The sequence below is a fragment of the Marmota flaviventris genome, chromosome 8 (genome assembly GCF_047511675.1).
Source record: "Marmota flaviventris isolate mMarFla1 chromosome 8, mMarFla1.hap1, whole genome shotgun sequence".
Classification (NCBI taxonomy): domain Eukaryota; kingdom Metazoa; phylum Chordata; class Mammalia; order Rodentia; family Sciuridae; genus Marmota; species Marmota flaviventris.
This window is the reverse complement of record NC_092505.1, coordinates 64466700-64489084: the sequence shown is the minus strand read 5'-3', so window position 1 is coordinate 64489084 and position 22385 is coordinate 64466700. Positions and strand designations below refer to the sequence as shown.

Below are 22385 nucleotides of genomic sequence, written 5' to 3'. Positions count from 1 at the left end.
TCATTCTGCCCTTGTAAAAATGATTAGATTTTAGCAACCCCAGAAAGGTCAAGCGTTGTAGTTCATCAGGTAGCATTTGACCTTCTGTCAATAAATTGGTAGAAATTAGGATGTTTAACTTTAAAAAATGAAATTTAGAAGAAAACTCTTCATCTTTGGAATAAATTGGAATTGGCAGACAAGACTGTAGTGTTTATTATAGTCCAGGAAATTATTCTGAATGGATTAAAGTCAGAAATATTTTCAAAGGAAAGAACTAAATCAAGATGTTATCATAACTTTTCAATGATGAAAGATGTGCCAAGTACTCACTGGAATTGCTCCACCTGAATAGCTGGCTCTTCCTGCTATTTCCTGAAATTCCATTTATAATACTCAAGAGATACAATCGATAGTAGTCATAGAGGAGTCAGATGGGAATGCTATGTCAGTATTGAAGAAGTGGTATATGAAGAAGTAATTATCATATTTCTGGAATTGAGTTAAAAGTACTATCATGGAGAAGAAAATTTAATCTTTTAACAGTTAAATTTTCAAATGAAATTTGAAAATATTGCAGTAGGTTTTTTTTTTTTTTTTAGAGTAATTGAGCATGAGCAAGATATTTTCATTTGCATCTTGTCTCTACACCATGTATGGAACTGAAGAAATTAGGAACTGTCCCTTTAATAAAACCCTGTTTACTTCTTCTCTTCTAGTAGGAGTGGCTTAGGAACCTGTAGAGTGAGGTATAACTTCAATTGTGCATTCTGACCTGTAGCCTTGGAAAGAGTGCTAGAACTGCAAACCAGGAAGCAACAAATAATGTGCTTTAAACTACACTAGAACTTTTCTTTTACATGGAAAAACATCTCATAACAAAATTAGGAAACTGAAGCAGTGATTTTGTGTAGTTGTCATTAAATATTTGGCACTCTGCTTCAGATAGAGTTTGCAGCATACTGGGAATACAAAGCTTTCTGGGCCAGAAATTGATCTGCTGGTTTTTGAGCTTTATCTGATTACTGCTTGGTTCATCTTTATTTTGTTAAACTACTCTGTAGGCTGAACTGGAAAGATTCTACTTTGTTTGCAGGTAGGTGGTCTAAATTTTGTTTAAAATTTAGGTTGTTTTTAAGATTACTCAAGCAGATTGATTCTACTGCTGATTATTGAAAGAATTATTAATTCAGGCTGAACATGTTTGAATGTTCAGAATTGCTGAACATACTGTGTTTTTATGACAATTGGACAGCTTTGTAGAAAAGTGATGTTTAACAAATTACCAAATCTATAGCATGGTGAATTCAATGAGTTTTGTTTCCCATTAACATATATATATATATATATATGCGTGCGCACATGCGTGTGTTCAATTAATAGGTCAAAAAGCATATTGAAATTATCCTGTGATTAACTTCCTAGTATTATTTGTTAAAAATTTTAAAACATGTATTTCTGTAGTCAAATAAAATTACATTTTTGTTATTAGTATTTTACTTATAAGTTTCATTTCTTTCACTGTTAGGAAGCTGTCTTGAGTATTTGTTGATTTGTTTATTTTAGTCTTTCTTTGGAAATATCTATTTGTTTTTGAAAAGTTTGAGAGGTTAATCTTACACAAGTATATTGAAATATTGTTTGCTTCTCTTTATAAAGCTAACTATCCTTACATGACACTAAAATATTTTGAAGATAGTCTTTGAAAGAATGAGTTAATTAGTGGTAAAGTTGTCATTATGAAAAGCAAATGACTCTTTGGGAGTGGAAGTAGGAAATGTATGCTGGGTTTTTTTAGGATCAAAGACAGTTGTTCATCATCTTTCTCTACCACCAGTGATCCTTTTTATTTTATTTTGTTAATTTTTCTTCTCTGGATCCTATGTCTTAAAAGACTCTGTCCACCAAAAAGTGGTTATATTGAATAGTAAATATTAGAAGATTGTTATTTGTTAGACATACATTATTTCCAATGAGATATCCACTCTAGGTTAACACAATAGCTCAAAGCAAAGAGTGTTGCCCATTTACTTAGCTTGAGTAGCTTTATTATAGGTAAATACTCGGATATTTTCAACATGTTGAAGTACTGATAATAACACCTGAATTTTAATCAAGTATTCTTGTGGTATCCTAGTGATCTGACATGGCAGACAGGGAATTAGCAGTCAAGGGTGCAGAAATCTGAGTAATATTAGGCAAATTATATTGTTATATTGTGTGCATGTATGAATATGTAACAGCAAATCCCGTATGTACAACTATAATACACCAATTATAAAAATTTGGGGAAAAAAGTGCAGAAATTTTGTTCTTAATCTCTTTGAGGTTCTACAAAATGTAATGAAGGTCATCTAGTATAAATATCAAACAAAGATACCACAGCTACTAGAGAGAGAAAAGAAAAAAAAGAGAAAAATAGGAAATATATTTGTTATAGGAAATATTGCAGAAGAATTCCAGGCATCTATATACATTTTAGCCCTGTTAAATCTATATTTATCTTTACTGTTACCCAACTTTAAATTTTTACTCCAATCGGGCTGACAAACTATTACTGACCGTGAAACAAATATTACTTATGTTCATGCATTTAGTCTGTACTTTTATGTTGGTTTCTCTCTCCTCTACTTTTCTCATTTCTCCCCTGCTCTCATTCATGTTTTTTTTTCAGTTCAGCTGAAAACCAGTGTGAAAACATAGCAGATCTCCCTAATCCATAGTAGTAATTTTTCTTTTAGACTTTTATGTCATCTTGATTCTACCAGCACTTTAGTACATAATCATATATTGTCATATTTAACTTAAAGTGTCCCATGGCTCTTCAGTTATAATAGAAATTATTTGAGGGTCAAGAACTTAACTTCTACATCATTTTTATACCCCTTAGCATCTAGTAGAGTGGTATACATTTGGAGGGTACTCAATAAATACCTGTTGAATGACTGAAAGAGATGAAGAATCTTATTGACAATATCTTCAAGTGTTAAGCTGCCTCCCTCTACCTTGCTTAATCATGTAATTAACTATAATGCTTCCTGTTTTATCATAATATCATTCTTTTGCATAAATGTGCTGTATTTGGTGGTTTTGGGTTTTTTTGGGGGGTACCAGGGATTGAAATTAGGGGCACTTAGCTACTGAGCCACATCCCAGCCCTATTTTATATTATATTTAGAGACAGGGTCTCACTGAGTTGCTTAGTGCCTTGCTTTTTGCTGAGGCTAGCTTTGAACTAGAAATCCTCCTGCCTTATCCTTCTGAGCTTCTAGGATTACAGGTGTGCTCCACTGTGCCTGGAGTATTTGATGATTTTTAGCACTGGTAAAAGACAGAGAACAAACTAGACTTTATTAAAAGTAAAGGAAATTCTGAAGTCCAGCCTCTTGCATTTTGAATTTTAGGAAAATATAATTTAAAGTGTATTGGTATATCAGGTTCTAAATGCAGCTAAAATATTCAGATACATTATGGATTAAAAGGATGTATTCCAAGTTGGCATTTAGGATGCTGAATGGTGATAACAGTGGTTGTGGTAGGCTGTTGGATTTCAGATCCAGAAACTACAAATTATTTTATAAAGACAAAATTTTAAACTTTTTTTCTTCCCACCTATAGTAGTTATTTTGTTACATACTTAAAGAATCATCATTTTCCAGGTGTGATGATGTGTGCTTATAGTACCAGCTTTTTGGGGGGTTGAAACAGGAGAATCACTTGAACCCAAGAGTTTGAGATCAGCCTAGACAATGTAGTGAGACTCTGTCTTGAAAAATAAAAACAAAATATAAAATCACAATTTTGTACAAATCTCATATCAACTCTGTCAGATGGGCTTTAAGTCATTTTTATAGAGAAAATGAAGGTTTATAAAAATCAGAAAGCTACCAAGGCCACACTTTTGGTAGCTGTTCCACAGGTCATTTTAACTTTAATATTCATGTTTTAAATCACTGTGTTATATTATCTTTTATATTATCTAAAACTCATTATGTTTCTGTCATTTTAGAGTCTGACCAGACAAGAATTCTGGCAACTTCTCCAGCAGAACTATGGCACTGAGCTAGGTTTAAATGCTGAAGAGATGGAAAACTTGTCACTGTCGATTGAAGATAATGTGCAGCCAAGGTACAGCAAAATGTTTTGAAATGTCAAGGTTTATTAGCCTTTAAGGTGGACTTATTTTAGATTCTACTAATTCTGAATCTCTATTAATTCACCCTTGGGTACAGTTTGCCTTGTTCTTTGAGGTAGAATGGGGTAAAAGATAGGCATGGAGAATAGTTTGCCAAATTCGAGACATATGAAGAAATGTAAACTATAAACTGTCACCTAGAATTTGCTTAAAGCTTGGTTAATTTTTATTATTGGAGCTTTATAGCTATACATAGTAGTTGGGTTCATTCCTACAAACATATATGCATAGAAATTGATTTCAGTTTATGATCCCCCTTTCCCGTTTTTATAGCTTATTTTTTAAAAAATATGAAATTCTCATTTTATACACACACACACACACACACACACATATATACATATCTATATATCTATCTGTATATATATACATATCTATATATCTATCTATATATTAGTTGTAGATGGACAATTTAGTACCTTTGTTTTATTTATTTATTTTTATGTGGTGCTGAGAAATGAACCCAGCGCCTCACACATGCTAGGCAAGTGCTCTACCACTGAGCTACAACACCAGCCCCTCACAGCTTAGTTTTAATTAATCTTTTTACTAAGGGTCTGGAGAATTACCTGGTGAAATCTCTGAATTTATAGATGAAAATAAAGTAAATTAAATGGAACATGTCTTGAGGAATACAATGATACTATGACTTACTCAAGGATATCCTAGCATTTGTGTGTGGCATGTGGCTGGCACTCCGTAAATATTGAGTACATTAATAAAAGAAGTTTATAATACTATGGGGATGCAAATAATGACAAGATAAGAGCCATGAAGGAGGAATAAATAATGTGATAAAGAAATTATGAGTAGAGAAATATATTTTTAACAGATTCGGATTCATTTAGAAGAGTGAACATTTTTGTTGTTATTGTGTTTTGTCTTTTGCAGTACTGGGGATTAAACCTAGAGGCACTGAGCTACATTTTGAGACAGGGTCTTACCAACTTCCCCAGATTAGCCTTTAAACTTGTGATCCTCCTACCTTAGCCTCCAGAGGAGCTGGGATTGTAGATGTGCACCACCATGCCTGGCAATGAGTGGACATTTTTTATTAACCATTCGAGTAAAAGTGCATTTCATCTAATGGCAAGATTGGGCCATAGCAATAAAAACAAACAGGGTAATACTTTAAAATTCTATAGCAAACATTATGTTAACTTGGAGAAGCCAGTAACAAAAGACCATATATTGTATAATACCATGTATATGAAATGGAGTTCAGAATTCATTAATACCTAGAAAATGTATGTTTGTAGTTGCTAGATCTAAGAGGAAGAAAGAATGGGAATGACAGCTTATGGGTACAGGTTTTCTTTTTGGGGTGATTAAAATGTTCTAAAATTAGGTAGTGGTGATGTTTGTACAACTCTATAAACAACTGAATTTTACTCTTTAAATGAAGGATAATTTTTTGTTGTATGAATTATATGTTATAATATGTTATAGCTTATCTTAAAATGGAAATATTTTGAAGATTTTAAATTGTGTATAAAATTTTTAGTCATCTTGCTAGTCTTCTAGTGATGCTGATCCTATTTATATTGCTTCAGTTTAGCATCAATATTTTATAGTCTTTTTTACCAGGTAGAACATGCATATTTTATTAGTTTTCTGTAAAGTTAAAAATTTCCATTATACTACTTTCCTTGTAAAGTTTACAAGTTTCTCTCAGGTACTGAAGCTGGGTAGAAAAGCAACTGATTTAATGCAAAGAGACTCAGACTGTGGTAAACACGATCTGGATTCTAATCTGGGCCATCAAGTAGCTGAGCAACCTCATGCAAATCTTTTAACCTTTCTGATCCTCAGTTTACTCATCTATGAAACGAGGCCACTAAACTAGATGACCTTCAAAATCCCTGCCATCTTGAAAAGTTTCTAGTCTTTGCAAAAGCAGGGGGCTTCAGACTTTTAGGATCAGCTTTTCAATGTGACCAGTCCTGGTTTTGTGTTGTAGATCTCTTGCCAAATGTATGCACTGCTACTTTCATCTAGTAACTTTTTTCCTAATAAAATATGTGACAGGACTCTGATTTCCTGTTCATTCCTTTTCCCATTCTTCTAGTCTCTGAAAGAAGCATTGTCTGTTTCAAACCTTTATTTCCTCAGGGCTTCCATATTCTCTCTTCATTCTCAGTCTCTCCTTATTTCTCCGTATCTCATCTCCATCCTTAAAATCCTTAAGTGTAGACACTCAACTGGTAGGCAAGTCCTGACAACCCATTTTTCTTGTTTGGCTCATCAGAGGCCTGCCATTCTGCCTGGCTAAGAATAATTTGTAACAGACCTTAAGTATTATTTGGGCAGAGTAAAACAGGGTTGAAATACCTTTTGGCTTTTTTTTTTCCTTCCTTAGGATTATATTGTGTGAGAATCAGGCTGCTACTTTATTTTAGCAGAAGAGCTTTAAATGTACATAGTTATGATTATATGGGAATTGTGGTTGCCTGATAAGGTTGGGCACTGGAAATTAGATCAGTTATGCTCCTTTTGTATTTAATCTCTTTCCTTTCTTTATGCTTCCTGAGATGGGAAAAGCAGATACTAAGACATTCCTGGTAGTTTTGGCCCTGTGATCATTTGAAAGCTATTTCTTACCCCTTGTTCTTAGTATTGAGAAGAATCATGAGAGGGCAAGATTCATTGATGGACTCAGATAGCAGGAGCTTCCATTTCTGAGAGGGATTGGCCATTTTAGCTGGGTCTGAGTCAGAATGAAGGAGATGTAAAAACTGTCTTCTATGCTGATTGATGTCCAATTCACACATCCTCCCTGAACATTTCACATTTTCATGGTTGTCCCCAACTCGTTTGATCTGCTGTTGTTGGCTGCTTGTACTTTGTTAATTTTTTTAATGATTTCTGAAATTTATAAAACTTTATATTACCTATGATTTGTTTTTAGGAATAAAGTCAATTTGCTTGTGATTTAAAAAGATAGCTTTGGTATAAGTAGAGGCCTATTTGCTCCAGTACAATAGTCCATTTGCCATCAAAATGGTTTATAATAAAAAGATTCCAGGAGTCTAAATAACTTATTTGTGTGGAGGTGACTATATTTTTATAATGATGTGTTTCTTAACAGCAGTCCCAGAAGAAGTGGTGTGGATGATTCTGGGGAAAGAGATGAAAAATTATCCAAGTCTATCAGTTTTACCCGTGAATCAATTCATCAAGTTTCAGAAACAGAGTCATTGGATGGAAATTCATCAAAAGGAGTTAGTATATGTTATTCCTTTAAAATATATCTGATATTGCCATGTGGTAGTCACAATATAAGATAAAGTAAAAAATGCAATCTATAAAATGTTTAAAAACCTTAGGACATCAGGCTTCTATTTTATTAGAAGAGTTTTAAGTATGTAAGTAGCAGAGGTTATATGGGGGAAAGTGTGGTTTTGTTTAGAGCTGGATAAGGTATAGAGCTACCAGGCAGTTCTCTGGGCATTGTCAATGGGGAGGATAAATGCATTTAAAAAATCACAAGATGTAGAAATTTGTAGTTTGCAGAATTTTCTCCAGGGAGAGTAGTAAGTGTGATGCATAAACTGTTTCAATTGAAAGTGAACCCACCTATGGCCAGCAGTGGTTCTTTTCTATCCTCCCCCAAGGAGCTTCCAGCATTTCCTCTGTGTAAATGTTGGGAAAACATGGAAAGGAATTTATTATGTGAAAGGCCCTAAGTTATGAACTTGCCTTAGGCAACCATCATCTATCATGCAACTACCTCAGCCTGGTTTTGTGTTCTGGATTTCTTGAAAAATGTATGCACTGAGAGACACTTAAGGACTCACTACTGATACAAGGAATTTGACTCTGGATGTTAATCTCTTTGCATGTTCTCACTGAGATGATGAAACTACTGAACTTGGGTGAGGTAACAAGATAGGGAATTTCGTGTAGTCTCCTTATTCTTTTATAGAAGTCTGACTTTAAGGACTGGGTTTTCAGAACTGCTAATCTCTGCTTGAGTCCTTCCTACAACCTCTCTACAATTTCTTCTATACCAACTCTTGAATGCTTAACCTGTTGGTTCTTGCCTCTAGTTTTGTTCCTAAAGAAGGTCACATTTGATCTCAATAAAAGAATGGAGTATAGAAGAGTAACAATGTTATGAGATCAATCAGACATTCCTTGATGTGTTTAGTATAGTTGTTTTTAGGTTATGGAATATAAGTAATATAGAAATTTGGTCCTTATTCCTTATTTTTCCCTTTTGCTTTCAAGAGCAGTTTGGGGAGATTCTCAGATGTCAACAAATATTGTGTGTCACTTAGTTTGGCTTATTTTCACTTCTAGCACAAGTTAGAAATAAGAAAAAATCTGAAGCAATTTTTTTTCCAAGATGAAAACATGCTTTTTAAGTTATTAAAATTAACACTCTTTGTAAAACTTTTTGAAATGTAGAAGAATAAATGAAGAAATAAAAACTGTCTAAATGCCACCCACTGAAATAGTCACTGTTACTTTTCTTATATGTATCAATCTAAATTCCCCCCCCCCCCCCATGGTGGGGATTGAACTCAGGGCTTCATGCATGCTAGGCAAGAACTCTACCACTAAGCTATATTTCAAGCCCTATCTATATTCTTTATAAGAAATATAATTTAATTAGCAACAAGAGGGGAAACATAAATGTGGAGTTAGAGAAACTTACTCTACTTAGCATATGTTAGAGCCCTGGTGGTGCTTAAGCATGCTGCTTTATAGTGTGGAACTCCCAAACACATCAGCTCTTGATTTTAGTAGTAATCTCTGCCTAAAGAATCTTTCCTCTGACTAGGGTAGTCTAATCCTTTAGTAAATTGTGTCCTGTTCCCAGTTGTTGTTATGCTTCTGGGTGGCCAATGGAAACCTATATCCTCCCTAGAGTTGTTTTCCTGTTCAGTGTTGCTCAAGAATCTCCTGGGGCAGGAAGTCAAAGAATTGTGTATGTAGCTTTTGCTCTTTCATCTGTGTACACATAGATATTGCAAGGAAGTACTTTGCTGTACAGTTTATACAGTTTTATTTTTTTACACTGTCCTACTAAGCCTGATTGTAAAACTAGCCTATCTGAATATTAACATAGTAATTGTATTCATGCTTTAATGCTTAGCATTAGTTTACTGTAGAAATGACACGTCTTTATCAAACCATCCCCAAAGGTATAGATAGCATCATATATCGAATATATTTTAATGCTTAGGCTCTTAACAGTAAAGCCAATTGTGTGCTTTTGAGTTTGCTATGAAATTAATTTCCCTTTGAATCTTGTCTTCCCCACTGTACTCTTATGTGACTTTTATCTCTCTATTTTCTTTCCCCTTTCTGCTTTAGTTACTGGTTTTGAGAGGTAGGTGAATTCTCTTCCTTGAGATGATGGGGCAGACATTGGCTGGGGAAAGTAGTGGGTTTGGTTATTCTCCTTTGTTCATTCTAAAAAACTGATTATTGCATTATTTTTGCCCTTTGTCCCTTTCCCTTCTGCTTACTTATTTCACATGACATTAACTTTATGTGAGTTCTTTTATATAAATTTGTTGTTTATTACTGTGTAAGAAGATGACTTCAGGAAGGCATGTATTATTTACTGACATTTCATGGGCCCACATTTAGCAGCCTTGGAAATGTGATTGATTCAGCCCTAATAAACAAAATGCTACAAATATTTTTCAAAGAGCAGTATTTGAAAACATCCTTAATAATCTTTAAATAAAAGTTCTCACTGTAAAATCTAGGCTTAAAATTTGTTTTTCACTAACTGTGTTATATGCCTTTTAGGCATTAGGGAAAGAGGAGCCTGAAAGTGAGAAACAGATCCAAAAGAGTCCTTTACTAACTTCAGAAAAGAGGTTAAATAGAATGCCATCAAAATCGCTGTATTTGAACAAAAATGAATATCTTTCTCTGGAAAAAAGCAGCACTTCAGATTCTGTTGATGAAGGTAAAGAATTTCTGGAAATTTTTTAAAAAATTGAAAGTAAGTCTTAATGTTTATCTTTGTATTAGGTGTCTGCAGATTGAGAATTTGGTTTTGTTAGATGAAGTCTTGCCCTATAAAGAATCTTAAAAGAAATGAAAGTTTATAGAAAACAGGAGAAAGCCTACTAAATCTAACCCATCTGCACTATTTTCAAAGCCTGGAATTTGAAAATATCCATTATATTTAGCTTTTAAAATCCCAACCATTGAATAAGTACCAGTGGAAAAGCAAATCTGTTAATAAAAATCTGCATGCCCACTCCCACATACCAGGCAGGGTAAAATGCTCACATTTTATAGGTGGAGTGATCTATTGGTTTATCTAGGTAACTGTTAGGGAAAGTAAGACCTAGATGGGTTCAGTCTAAAATTATGCTGCCAGTTCACTATATATAGCTGGAATTAAGTGACCAGGTCTCTTAGGTTAATGCTCTTTTTACTTTATCCAGTACTTCCAAAATTATTGTTTCTTTTCCTCCTTTTTCTTTAAAAAAGATACCTTAGCAAAGGTGTATAATTATGAAAGCAAGTATTTGTAGTAGGGGCACATTCTGAAATGGATATTAATTTAGTTTATTGAGTAGCTTCCCAAAGGTAATAAAGAATATCAAAATTTCTAACAAGGAAACTTTTTAAAAAATATTACTCATTGTATTACTCAGAAGAATATTCTACTTTTGAATGTGGAAGATAAAATCTTTTGATTGAATAATGGGGTGAGTTTTTTAAAGCAGGCGCATGGACAGTTCATAATTTCTTCTGAATTTGGTATGCATTTACTATAGCCAATTTCCATTCAGTTTTTAAAAACTTCATTCAATTTCAATTTGTTTTTAAATGAACATTCTACAGTTGAAATTTATTACCAAAACAAATGATAAATAATGTTCCACATGGCATTAAAAAGCAACTTACTTAGTTTTAGAAGGCCAACAGAGATTTAATTTAATTCTAATATAATGATGAATAATAATGAAAATTACAAACCAGAGACCTTCTGAATCTCAGAAGTATTATATTCCAGATGGCATTTTAAATACATGTTTAGTATTGTAATCCTTGCATACATGGGGTCTCTAGTGGCTCAACAAACAGCCATCTTTCTTGACCACCCTTGTTGTTACAAAATTGGGAAAGAAAACAAAAAGCAAGTCTTATAGAGCCCAAAATATCACTTCTAATAGTAATAGTGGCAAAGTTAGAGGATGAAGATGTGTGACAAAGGTACTTGGGCTGCTGATTGAGCTGATGAATGAGATAGACTTACCCATCAGTCACCATGTTTGACCTTTTCCCAATCTAGAAGGGAAGATCATCCCTATAGGAGTATTAACCTCGGTGGGCACTTAAGGCCTAGAAGAAAGGACAGAGGTGTGACAGGCCTGCCAGTACAACCCTTGCATACTTACTAAGATTGACTTAATCAGATTGGGCTGCCCTAACAAAATACCACAGCCTGTGTGGCTTAAACAACAGAAATGTATTTTCTTATTATTCTGGAGGATAGAAATCCTTGATTAAGGTGAGGATTCTCTGGGCTTGTAGATAGCTACCTTCTTGCTATGTCCTCACATGTCTTTTCCTCACCTTCTCACAAAGGGGAAGAAAGGTAGGAAGAGATGGAGCAGGGAGAGAGGAAGGGGGAGGCAGGCAAAAGTTGAGAATATCATAAGTATAAAAAGTAGTTGTTTAAAAGAAACTTTATAGCAAATTGTGTTCTCTGTACTTTATGTTAGAACCCACAACCTGGGGCTTGTCATACTTATTAAGTAGGTATTTTCAGGAATCTTTTTTAAAAATTATAAGATCATTGACATTGAAGTCATTGCAGTGGGAGTCATTGGTAAGGAGGTAGGGTAGTGAGTGCTTTATCAGTGCTTTGGTATGCAGCAGGGCAGGAATTAGTTACACCCTGCCTGACTGAATCAAGCTTTAGAAGATCTACTCTGGCACCCAGTGGCCAAATAGGTAAGTGACACCAAAATAAGGATTTATTTATTTGTCTGTCTACCTCTCACCTGTAGTTTTATAAGAATGGTCCTTGAAAAAGTAATTTCATTATTGAGTTCCTATTAAATTAACATTAATGATAAAGTTATACAGGGGACAACATAAACTCATAAAAGCTGTGCATATAACCATGAGTAAAGAATAATAGTGGTATATTTTCTGTATTATATATGAACACTGATCACATTTTTTTCCTTGCTCCTTCCCCTTCAAAGACTGTTCAGCTTTACAGCAATAAAAACTTAACATGTAACACCCTCTGTTTGTGGCAGTTTTCCTTAAGGTGTGTGGCATAATGACTTCTTCTTATTAGATTATCATTAGGTAACAATTCTGGACTCCTGCTGCTTTCCTCAAATGGGTTCCAAAATCATGTCAGATGTATCAAATGGGTATAATAATCAATCTAGTTTTCATTTTCTTAAAATTGTAAAGTTATATAGACACTTGAAGTAAGGGAATTGGGGAGAAAATGGGAAAGGCCAGAAGTAGTAAACCATCTCAAGAGACCTGGAGATGTGTGTGTGATTGAGAGGGAGCTGAATGGGTGACAGATCACTTTAAACCAAACATAATTTTGTTTAAATGATAGTGTTTTCATCTATTTTTGTGACCAGGCTGAGTGAGAAAATGACAATATTTTTTCACCTTTTCTGTTCCCCACATGCTATAATTTTGGAGAGTGGGGGCCCTAAACTATTTTGATATAGACACTCCACTATTTTGATATAGAGACTCTATTTTTATATAGAGACCCATGTATTCCTGACAGGACTTAACAAATCAGAGCATCATGAAATGTCTTATGAGGGAACTGCTGAAACTTTTGGCCCCAATCTTTGATGAGGAATTTAAGTGGAACACAGATAGAGAAATTTTGACTAGAATCTGCTTGGGCTAACATCTACTTTAATGATCTTCCTCTATGCTAAGCAGTTTAGAATACAACAAGATTGAAGGGTGTCCTTTTTCTAGCTATTTCTATCCTTTCAGAACTGGGCTCCCTCCACCTAGCTCCTAAACAAAATAAGCATTGTGTTTAATATGTTAAATCATATTTCTATTTTTAATCTTTGATATGATTTATAGAATAAGCTACAGAATTTCTTCATCTATTTAAAGGATCATTGTGGATAGACTTTCTCTAGCCAGGGGAAGTTGGGAAGGAGTTTAAAAGATGCTGGGAGTTTCCTGGGAAATGAAGATGAGCTGTTGCATGTGTCAAGAACAAAGAAATGTCATGGTGACAGGACGCTTATGCAGAGAATGGAAGCTACAACTCAAGCGAAGATTAGGTTGTGAGGACAACACAAAAGGATAGCGAAATTGAAATCCATGACCCATAACTGACAGAAAAAGATGAATTAGAGGCAAAGCCAAGCAAAGAGTAACAGGAATTGAAATTTTGGATAATGCTTATTAATTACTAAAGTCAAAGACAAGTAGACTCTGGCAAAAGCCAGAGAAAAAGCCACATGATAAGCTAGCATATCAGTGAAGCAGCCCTGAGCTTAAACCAGGTAACCCAACAGTTACCTGAGTTGGATTTTTTTTTAATATTTTTTAGTTGTAGATGGACACAATACCTTTTTTATTTATCTTTATATGGTGCTGAGGATTAAACCCAGGGCTTCACACATGCTAAGTGAGCGCTCTCCACTGAGCCACAACCCCAGCCTGTGAATTGGATTTTTGAACAACACATTCAATTGAACTTAGTTTTCAGGTGTAAGGAATACCTGAATCAAGAAGATAGCAGGTCACTAGTTTTTAGAAAATGGAGGATATAACTGATTGCGGGTCCTTAGTTACTAAATTAAGCTTCAATCAACTGCTTTTTTTTTTTTTCATACCTACCTACTACATTTTTAAAGTACCATCAAAAAACTGCCAGCATATATTTTCAGTTTCATTTATGTTCATGCATTTCTCCTATATTTATTTGTCTCACTTTACATACTCTCCACTGGCTGCTTTTAAACTGATATGTTTAAAATACCATTTCTTCTTTATTGGCCATAGTAACCTTCTACTGAATGGAGCAATACCCCCTCTAGCTTAATATATTATATCAATACTATTGGCGATGTTATTCAGATAGGAGACTTTGAAGTATATGAATTTCATAAATGAATAATCCCATGTGGAAATAATTTATTTCATTTACTTACTCCCTTGAATAAATTTACATACAAAATAGATGGTTGTTCATTCCTTATAGTCATACAACAAATTATATTTTTATTAATAGTAATTCAGAATCTGTTGTCTAAAAATAGGATTTAAAAGAAATATGAAATATTGTATTGAGTCAGGCACAGTGGTGCACACCTGTAATCCCAGCAACTCAGGAGACTGAGGCAGGAGCATGACAAATTCATGGCCAGCCTCAGCAACATAGTGAGATTCTGTCTGAGAATAATTATTTTTTAAAAAGGGATGGGAATGTATGTAGCTCAGTGGCAGAGTGTCCCTGGGTTCAATTCCCAGTACTGAAATATGCATGAGTGCAATTTTCCCCTTTTACAGATGAATAAGAGGCTTACATTTTTGGTGCTGGGATTGAATCTAGGGTCTCACACATACTAGGCAAGTGTTCTACATCCCTAGCCCCAAGAAATTTATTTTTGAAAAGTTATAGTCCCAGGGATCCTTAGAAGAATAGCTGATTCTAAGAATAGAGAAAATTGAAGATGAGCTTGGAGCACATTGTGGTGCCAGAAAGTAAGGAAGTGGGAGAGGGTGGACATGTCAAAAAAATACAGGCACCAACCTGAAGGAGCTCCTAATGACCAAATCAAATAGTTAAATAATTTGAGGAACAAAATAAATAGTGACAGTATTAGATTATAACCTAAAAAATAAAATAACTTCACTAGTCCAATGGAATGTAGTGTTTTGGATTTTATTCTTATACAGAAAAAGGACATTACTGGAAGGGGGATAAATCATAGTTTAATTAATTATATATCTCAAAATAAAATAAGAAGTTTTTTTAGAGGTTACAAATTCAAAAGTCCTAGATACAAAAATAGAACCTAAGATATTTCTAGCATTTTCTGTATTAATTTATGCATTCAAAAATACAGTTCTTATATGTCAAACACTGAATGTAAAAGTTTAAAACTGACATTATCCCAACTTGCATGGATCATATAGTCAAGTACAGGAGAGATATAGTAAGCAAGTGAATAAGACACCAAAAGTTTAATTACAAATAAGGATAGGTTCTGTGAAGAAATGGCAGGATCAATAGAATTATCTCTAGTTTGCTTTTTTGTGTATTTGAGTTATTTTTTGCATGAACAAATAATACTTCTATGTGGGCAAAAGCTGTTTTGCAACCCTAATTGGGGAGTTACTTCATAAAACCTCAGCGGATTGCCTAATTTTAGTGATTTGTTCCTATACCAAAAAAGCTATTATTTGAAATTGAAGTGAATCATTTTTTCTGACATACAGTATTATTGCAGGGTGAAGATAAGTCAATATCTACCATGTGTCCCTAAGTTCTTTGCACTTGTAACAAAATAGAGAGGTACAGATCATTTAATAAGGTAAAAATAGTGATAATTGGAGCTGAAACTAGAGCTACAGGAGTTTTTTTCTGATTCATAGGCCATTGCCTTTCATTTAAATGGACTAGTTCCCATGGATTAATATTGACATGTGCTTTGCACAGGTAATTCTCAGAGCTTGATTTCTGAAATATGGGGAGCTTTTGTCATAATTTTTATTTTGTATTGATGGAGCATAACCCTTGAAATAAGAAGTAATACCTATCCTTAAATGATTAAACTTTCACGTTGGATTCCTTTTCACTTTTTTCTTTATTATACAGAGTTCTTATACCTATCTGTCTTTTTCTTTTTGATTCTTTGAAGTAAAATGCTTTCTGGCAGCCTAAAATAAAGGTTATGCTTGTGTGCTCTAGAGCTGAAGTGGGTTCAGTTCCCAAACCAGTCACTGACACTGGTTTGTCAGTGGAGCCCTGACACTTCTCTCTATGTGTCCATTTCCTCATTCGTAAAATAGAAATGATGATGATGATACCACTTTTTTCGGAGGAATGCAGTGAGAGGTACTTAGTACCTCTGACACATGGAAAATATTATGTAAATATGGGCCATTTTTATCTAATGTTTCCAGGGAGCATGAGAAGAGATGAACAAATATAACTTTCTTTACTTGCTAGTTTTCAACATCGTCATTAGTTCTTAGAAAAAACAAATGTGTTCCATTGGGCATTGTTTGGCTTTGAAGAGTATTTTTCAGAGGGTATACCTATTCTTTTAATGTGTGGTATTGGTATTATTGTGAATATAGTGATCCTTGTCTTGGGGGAGTTAGCAGTCAGGTTGTATCATTCAGGCTGACAAGCTAGTGAGCATAGCAGATATTATAGCCATTGATGACTAAATATTTACTGAATGTATGAGTATGGAGAGATAGGACCTACTAATGGCTGTGTGTCTCAATATTGTTTTTTTTAATATTTATTTTTTAGCTGCAGTTGGACATAATACCTTTATTTATTTATTTTTATGTGGTGCTGAGGATCGAACCCAGGGCCTCACATGTACTAGGCAAGCGCTCTACCGCTGCACCACAACCCCAGCCCTCAATATTGTTTTAATCACTTATGAAATATTCTTTTGAGTATCAAGAGTTTGATATCATTCCAGTAAAATATTCCTATATTTTCTAGATTTTAATAATTGAAATATTTGATTATATGTAGTCAACTATACATACTTATGTTTACATAAATATATATAGTGCATACATATTATTCTATTTGGAGTTTTGATAGTGTACTAGAATGCAATGATCATTGTAATCACATTTAAAAAACATTTTGTGCCCAAAAGAATATACCCATACATACACTCATTGAAATTACCTTTTCTTAACTTCTCTTTGGTGTATATTTTTGTTTTTCTAGAAGATTTTCCTGAGAAAGATCTTCGAGGAAGACTTTATATCAATCGAGTTTTTCATATCAGTGCTGAGAGGATGTTTGAATTGCTCTTCACTAGTTCACGCTTTATGCAGAGATTTTCCAGTTCTAGAAATATAATAGGTTGGTCCTTGTATTCTTTCCTAATGATAAATTCTATCCTTAGAATGTTTAGCATATATAAACTGATTTATGATATCAGGGGAAAATATTAGATCTGCTTTGATTATTTTGGTGATATATAAACTAGTTTTTAAATGTTGGGTTAAATTCACACGTGAATGGTTTAATTGTTTAACTAGACAGATGCTACTTAAAATAAATTCAAACCCTTTAAAAACTAAAACTATATTTATTCATTTATGTATCTATTCAATTGGGATGAATCTAGTTCAAAAGCATCCACTGTGGAACAACTGGATTCTGGTAGAATATAAACTAGAACAACCACTTTCCAAATGGTTTGCTAATGTTTGTTAAAGCTATGAATTCTCTAACTCAGAGATTCCACTCCTTAGGTGTACACCCCTGAGAAATGGGCACATGAGTTCTCTGAATGACATCTGCTGTAGTGTTCACAGTAGCTTTATTTATAATAGTCCAAACTCAGAACCTTCCAAATATCTATCAATAATAAAATATATAAATTCCAAAGCTTCCATAGAATAATACTATATACTAATGAAAACAATGGCAAACTGTAGTATGAAGGAACCTCAGACACAATGTTAAGCTAAGAAACCAGGTACAAAAGAACACATGGTATATAATTTCTGTATATAAAGTTTAAAAACAGACAAAATAAACTTATAAAGTCGACATAGTGATTTCAGTTGTGGAGAGTCAGTGGGTAAAGACTGGGAGGAAGCTTTTGGGATACTGGTAGACATTTTATATCTTAGTCTGAGTGGGGCACATGTATATCTTTCCTTTGTGAAAAGCATGGACCTATGTATTTGAGATTATATATTTTAGTGAAAAAAAATAAAGTTTTTTAGGAATTTGGAAGGATTTCAATGATCAAGGTAAATATCTCGAATATCTTATAGTTTAAAAATGAATATAACCTAAACATTTCCAGATACTTTACTAACTTTGGGAGTAAGTGGTTTAGTTTGCTATATAGAATTAGAATGTAGCAGCATCAGAGATTGACATAAGGTAAGTTGCTTATGAGAAAGTTATTGTATAATCAATTTAAATAAAATTTTTAATCTATGGATTTTATTTACCACTAAATGTTATTCCTTTATTTGAAACTTTTATGTAAACATAATTATATATTCATAGATGATATTATCAATATTGTTTCTACATATAAAAATCAATTTTTTCTTATACACAGTAGAATAGCAAAGATATTTCTAATTGATAGATATTGACTCTTGTGATTATATTGATTCATGGTTTTAATAAATCACTTTCTTTTGTTTTTAAAAATGTGTTTTTTTTAAAGTGTGGCTTATTGGAGAGTTATAAATTTTCCTCTTCACTCAGTATCTTATATTAACTTATTATCTCTCTTTGGAATTTATTTTATATTTTATTGTTATTCATTTCTACTTGGAGAAGTAGAAGACTCAGATTTATTATTTCCCTTAATTTTCTAAGTGATGCCTATTGACATTGCACTGCCATTTTTTTATGGCTGAAAAACCCCCAAAGGGACTAGCATGTTTATTCCATGCTTTATACTAAATGAAGTTCAGGTTTTGAAACATAATTACATTTGTTGTCTGATATCATACCTGGCTTCAATATGGATGACTATATCTGCTATCTGATGTTATAATGAACAATTATAGGCACAGTGCAAGATTATAGGGAAAAACTTTCCCTCAAAAGACAATTTGCACATGGCTGCAAAACATACTGCTGTCCTTGGAACCTTTTACCTGGTAATCGAATTGTATTTCTTAATTATGAGTTTCAAAGGCATCTTTTAAAAATGTAAAAATTTAATATTTTTGTGTAATTGACTATTGTGGGTTAAGTCTAATTCCAGCATTGAAATGGTCACTACTGGATATCTTTAAAAAAAACAAGGAGTTTTTAAGTGGATCTTCTATTTAATCTTAATTTACAGTTGTGTGACACTACCTGTAATTAAAAACTCAGCTTTCAGTACTTTTATACAAATTTTTCATTTTGAAAATGTAAAAGAATTTGCATGTATAATAACATCCATATACCCTCTACCTAGATTTATCAATTTTAAAAATTATGATAAAATATACATAAGACCCATTTTTAAGTGTACAGTTCAGAGGCATTTAGTACATTCATATTGTTGCAGAAACGTTATCACCATTCATTTTCAGAACTTCATTATCCCAAGCAAGCTCTGAACCTACTAAATAATAACTTTCTGTTTTTCCTTTCCCTTTGTTCCTGGTGACCTCCATTATATTTTCTGTCTCTGAGTTTAGCTACTCTAGGTACCTTGTGTAAGTGGAATCATACAATATTTGTCCTTAAATGATGGGCTTATTACACTTAGCATGCCTTCAAGGTTTATTCATCCATGTTGTAGCATGTGTCAGAATTTTATAACTTTTTAAGGCAGAATAACATTCCATTGTACGCATATACAGTAGTACATTCTGTTTATTCATTCATCTGCTAATGACATTTGGTCATTTACATTTTTTGGCTACTATGAATAATGCTGCTGTGAATACTGATGTATAAATACCTGTTCAAGTCCCTGCCTTCAGCTCTTTTGGGTATATACTTACAAGTGGAGTTGTTACATCATAAGATAACTCTATGTTTAATTTTTTGAGAAAGAGCACGCTGTTTTCCATAATAATCATACCATTTTCCATTCCCACCAGTAGTGGACAGAGGTTCTGGTTTCTCCACATCCTCACCAACACTTGTTATTTTCTATTTTTTAAAAATCATAAGGATCCTGTGCTCTCTATGTGTAATCAGAATTGTAATGCATTCCACTGTCATATATAAATAAAAAAGAAAAAATAATAAGGATCCTAATGGGTGTTAAGTTTCACCAGTTTAAATATTTAAATTAAATATTTAAATTAAAAATTTAAAGTGTTTGTTCTACAATCCCTGCTCTGTACTTTATTACTTTAACTCAGTATATCAGATGACTCATGTGTCCTTTTGTACACTATTGCCACTTTTCTTATAATTTCATTCTAGTATTTTTTTATATTATCATGAACTTTATTTAGATATTGGAGGACTTATTTCTAATATGATGTTAATTATGTGATGTCTGGCAAATGATATTTAGTGCATCTTGTTGGTAACATTGTTAAAAATGCAAACATAACATACAGGGGAAAATAGATATTTTTCTTTTATCCTTGTTTATTGTTTTATTGAATAGTATGCAATTAAAATATCAGAAATCAATGATATCTTTCAGTTTTGATATGCAATTGGTTATTCATGTCATTTTCCTGAAATAGGCTGACATGACCAAAGCAATCTTCCGAAACAGTATTTTAGAATTAATTGTATATCTTCTTTTATGAACACCCAAATAAATCCTTTTTTTCAGCAAATCCTGGATAAAGATTTTATGGTTCATGATGTTGCCTTTTTAATTTAGTTATAAGGTTTTGCCAGATACTCAAGAAGCAGCTTCATGGTCCATAATTAAATCCCTAGGCCTAGCTGTATAAAAGAAATTAAGTAAAATTGACTATATCATAAATCTTTGCTTCATTTTTTTTTATGATGGATAATAGGTTAGATAAAGGCTCCTAAACTTTAGAATGCTGGTGAATAGCAGCAAAACATACTGAGTTATTGCCCAAGTCCATTTGTCCTCGTGCCATCAGGTGTCAGGTCTTTGAATAGAGTCCATACTGCTTTTATCTGTATTTAACTAATTGTATGGTGCTGTAATCTAGAGCTACATTTCTCTTCAAAGTGTGTTTTCACTTACTGTGCTGTTCCTCAGTAAATAAAATAGAACTCTGACCAAGATCCTGTCAAAAATATGGAGATGTTCCTATAGCCCTGTTAATATAAAAATGTTTATATAGAATGTAATCATTTTTTCATCCTATTGCCTTACCTTGATTGAAGATGTTGTAGACAAACTGCTAATATTCTGACTTCTCATGATGTTGACGTGATTTCTTTACAAGTGGTTATCAAGGTCATATTGTTATATAAAAATAAATGTCTTCTAAAGTTTTGTCCTCAATGATAGTATATTGAAGTATTGTTCTGTTTGATAAGGTTGTTGCCATTACTTTTGTCCATAGGTACTGGGGACTTTAAAGAGAAGCTTATAGCTAAACCAACTTTTAATTTTATCTTCTAAAAAAAAAGAAAAATTGTATTAATAAGAAACAGTTTAGGAATAAGTAGATCAAACACATGTATATGTAACATAAGACTATCTAATGTTTAATCTCTCCCTCTCTCCCCACCTTCCTTCCTTCCTTCCTTTTTTCTGGCATTGGGGTTGAATTCAGGGTATTCTACCACTGAGTTACATCCATAGACCTTTTTGTTTTGAGACAGGGTCTCACTAAGTTGACCAGGCTGGCCTTGAACTTGAAAAGTTCCTGCTTTAGTCTCCTGAGCAGCCGAGGTGACATGTGTGCTCCACCATGCCCAGCTAATTTCTTTTTCTTCAGCATTGAACATACATAATTATAAGGGGCTCAGGATTGGTCAAAAATAAAAATTTAGGGCTGATGGTTATAGCTCAGTGGTAGAGTGCTTGTTTAACATGTGCTAGCCCCTAAGTTTGGTCTCCCACACTGTAGGAAAAAAATGCAAAAGCAAACCATTTTTTAAAAACTAATTCTAAAATAATACTTTTGATTCTATTTAAAGTCATGCACTTAAAATTTCTAGAGCTAACATGTTTTATGTTTCCCATGACTAGATGTAGTGTCTACTCCTTGGACTGTAGAATCTGGAGGTGATCAACTGAGAAACATGACCTACACTATAGTCCTTAATAATCCACTTACTAGAAAGTGCACTGCTGCCACTGAAAAGCAGGTATGCCTATCCTGTCAGTATTCTGAAAGAATCGTGTGTGTGATGAGAGAGAACCTGTCTACCATAGTCACCAATTTACAAGATAATTTCAACAAAAAAATGGAGGAAAAAAAAAGGAAGGGGGACTGTTGGAGGTTACAAGAGATTTACCAGGCATATAAACCATATTAATCCAAACTTAATTAAATAAACTACCTGTTAAAAAGAATTATTAACTTGTTATACATAATAATGGCACTGTAGCTGTGTTTTAAGGAACACACTATTTTTAAAAGA

General features: G+C 33.4%; 1 protein-coding gene across 3 annotated transcripts in view; it reads left to right on the top strand.

Moving 5' to 3' along the window:
• The first annotated feature begins 754 nt into the window (after positions 1-754).
• Positions 755-22385, top strand: part of Gramd1c (GRAM domain containing 1C) — a 33732-nt gene continuing 12101 nt past the window's right edge. For 2 of the 3 annotated variants that reach the window (XM_071615816.1, XM_071615817.1), the window contains exons 1-6: positions 755-1075; positions 3989-4107; positions 7263-7395; positions 9941-10103; positions 17097-17234; positions 21991-22109. In XM_071615816.1, the coding sequence (XP_071471917.1) occupies positions 4064-4107; positions 7263-7395; positions 9941-10103; positions 17097-17234; positions 21991-22109 (597 nt within the window). In that variant the 5' untranslated portion in view covers positions 755-1075; positions 3989-4063. Of the gene's footprint in view, positions 1076-3988; positions 4108-7262; positions 7400-9940; positions 10104-17096; positions 17235-21990; positions 22110-22385 lie in introns of those variants that run through there. The other variant, XM_071615818.1, reaches the window with a different exon arrangement.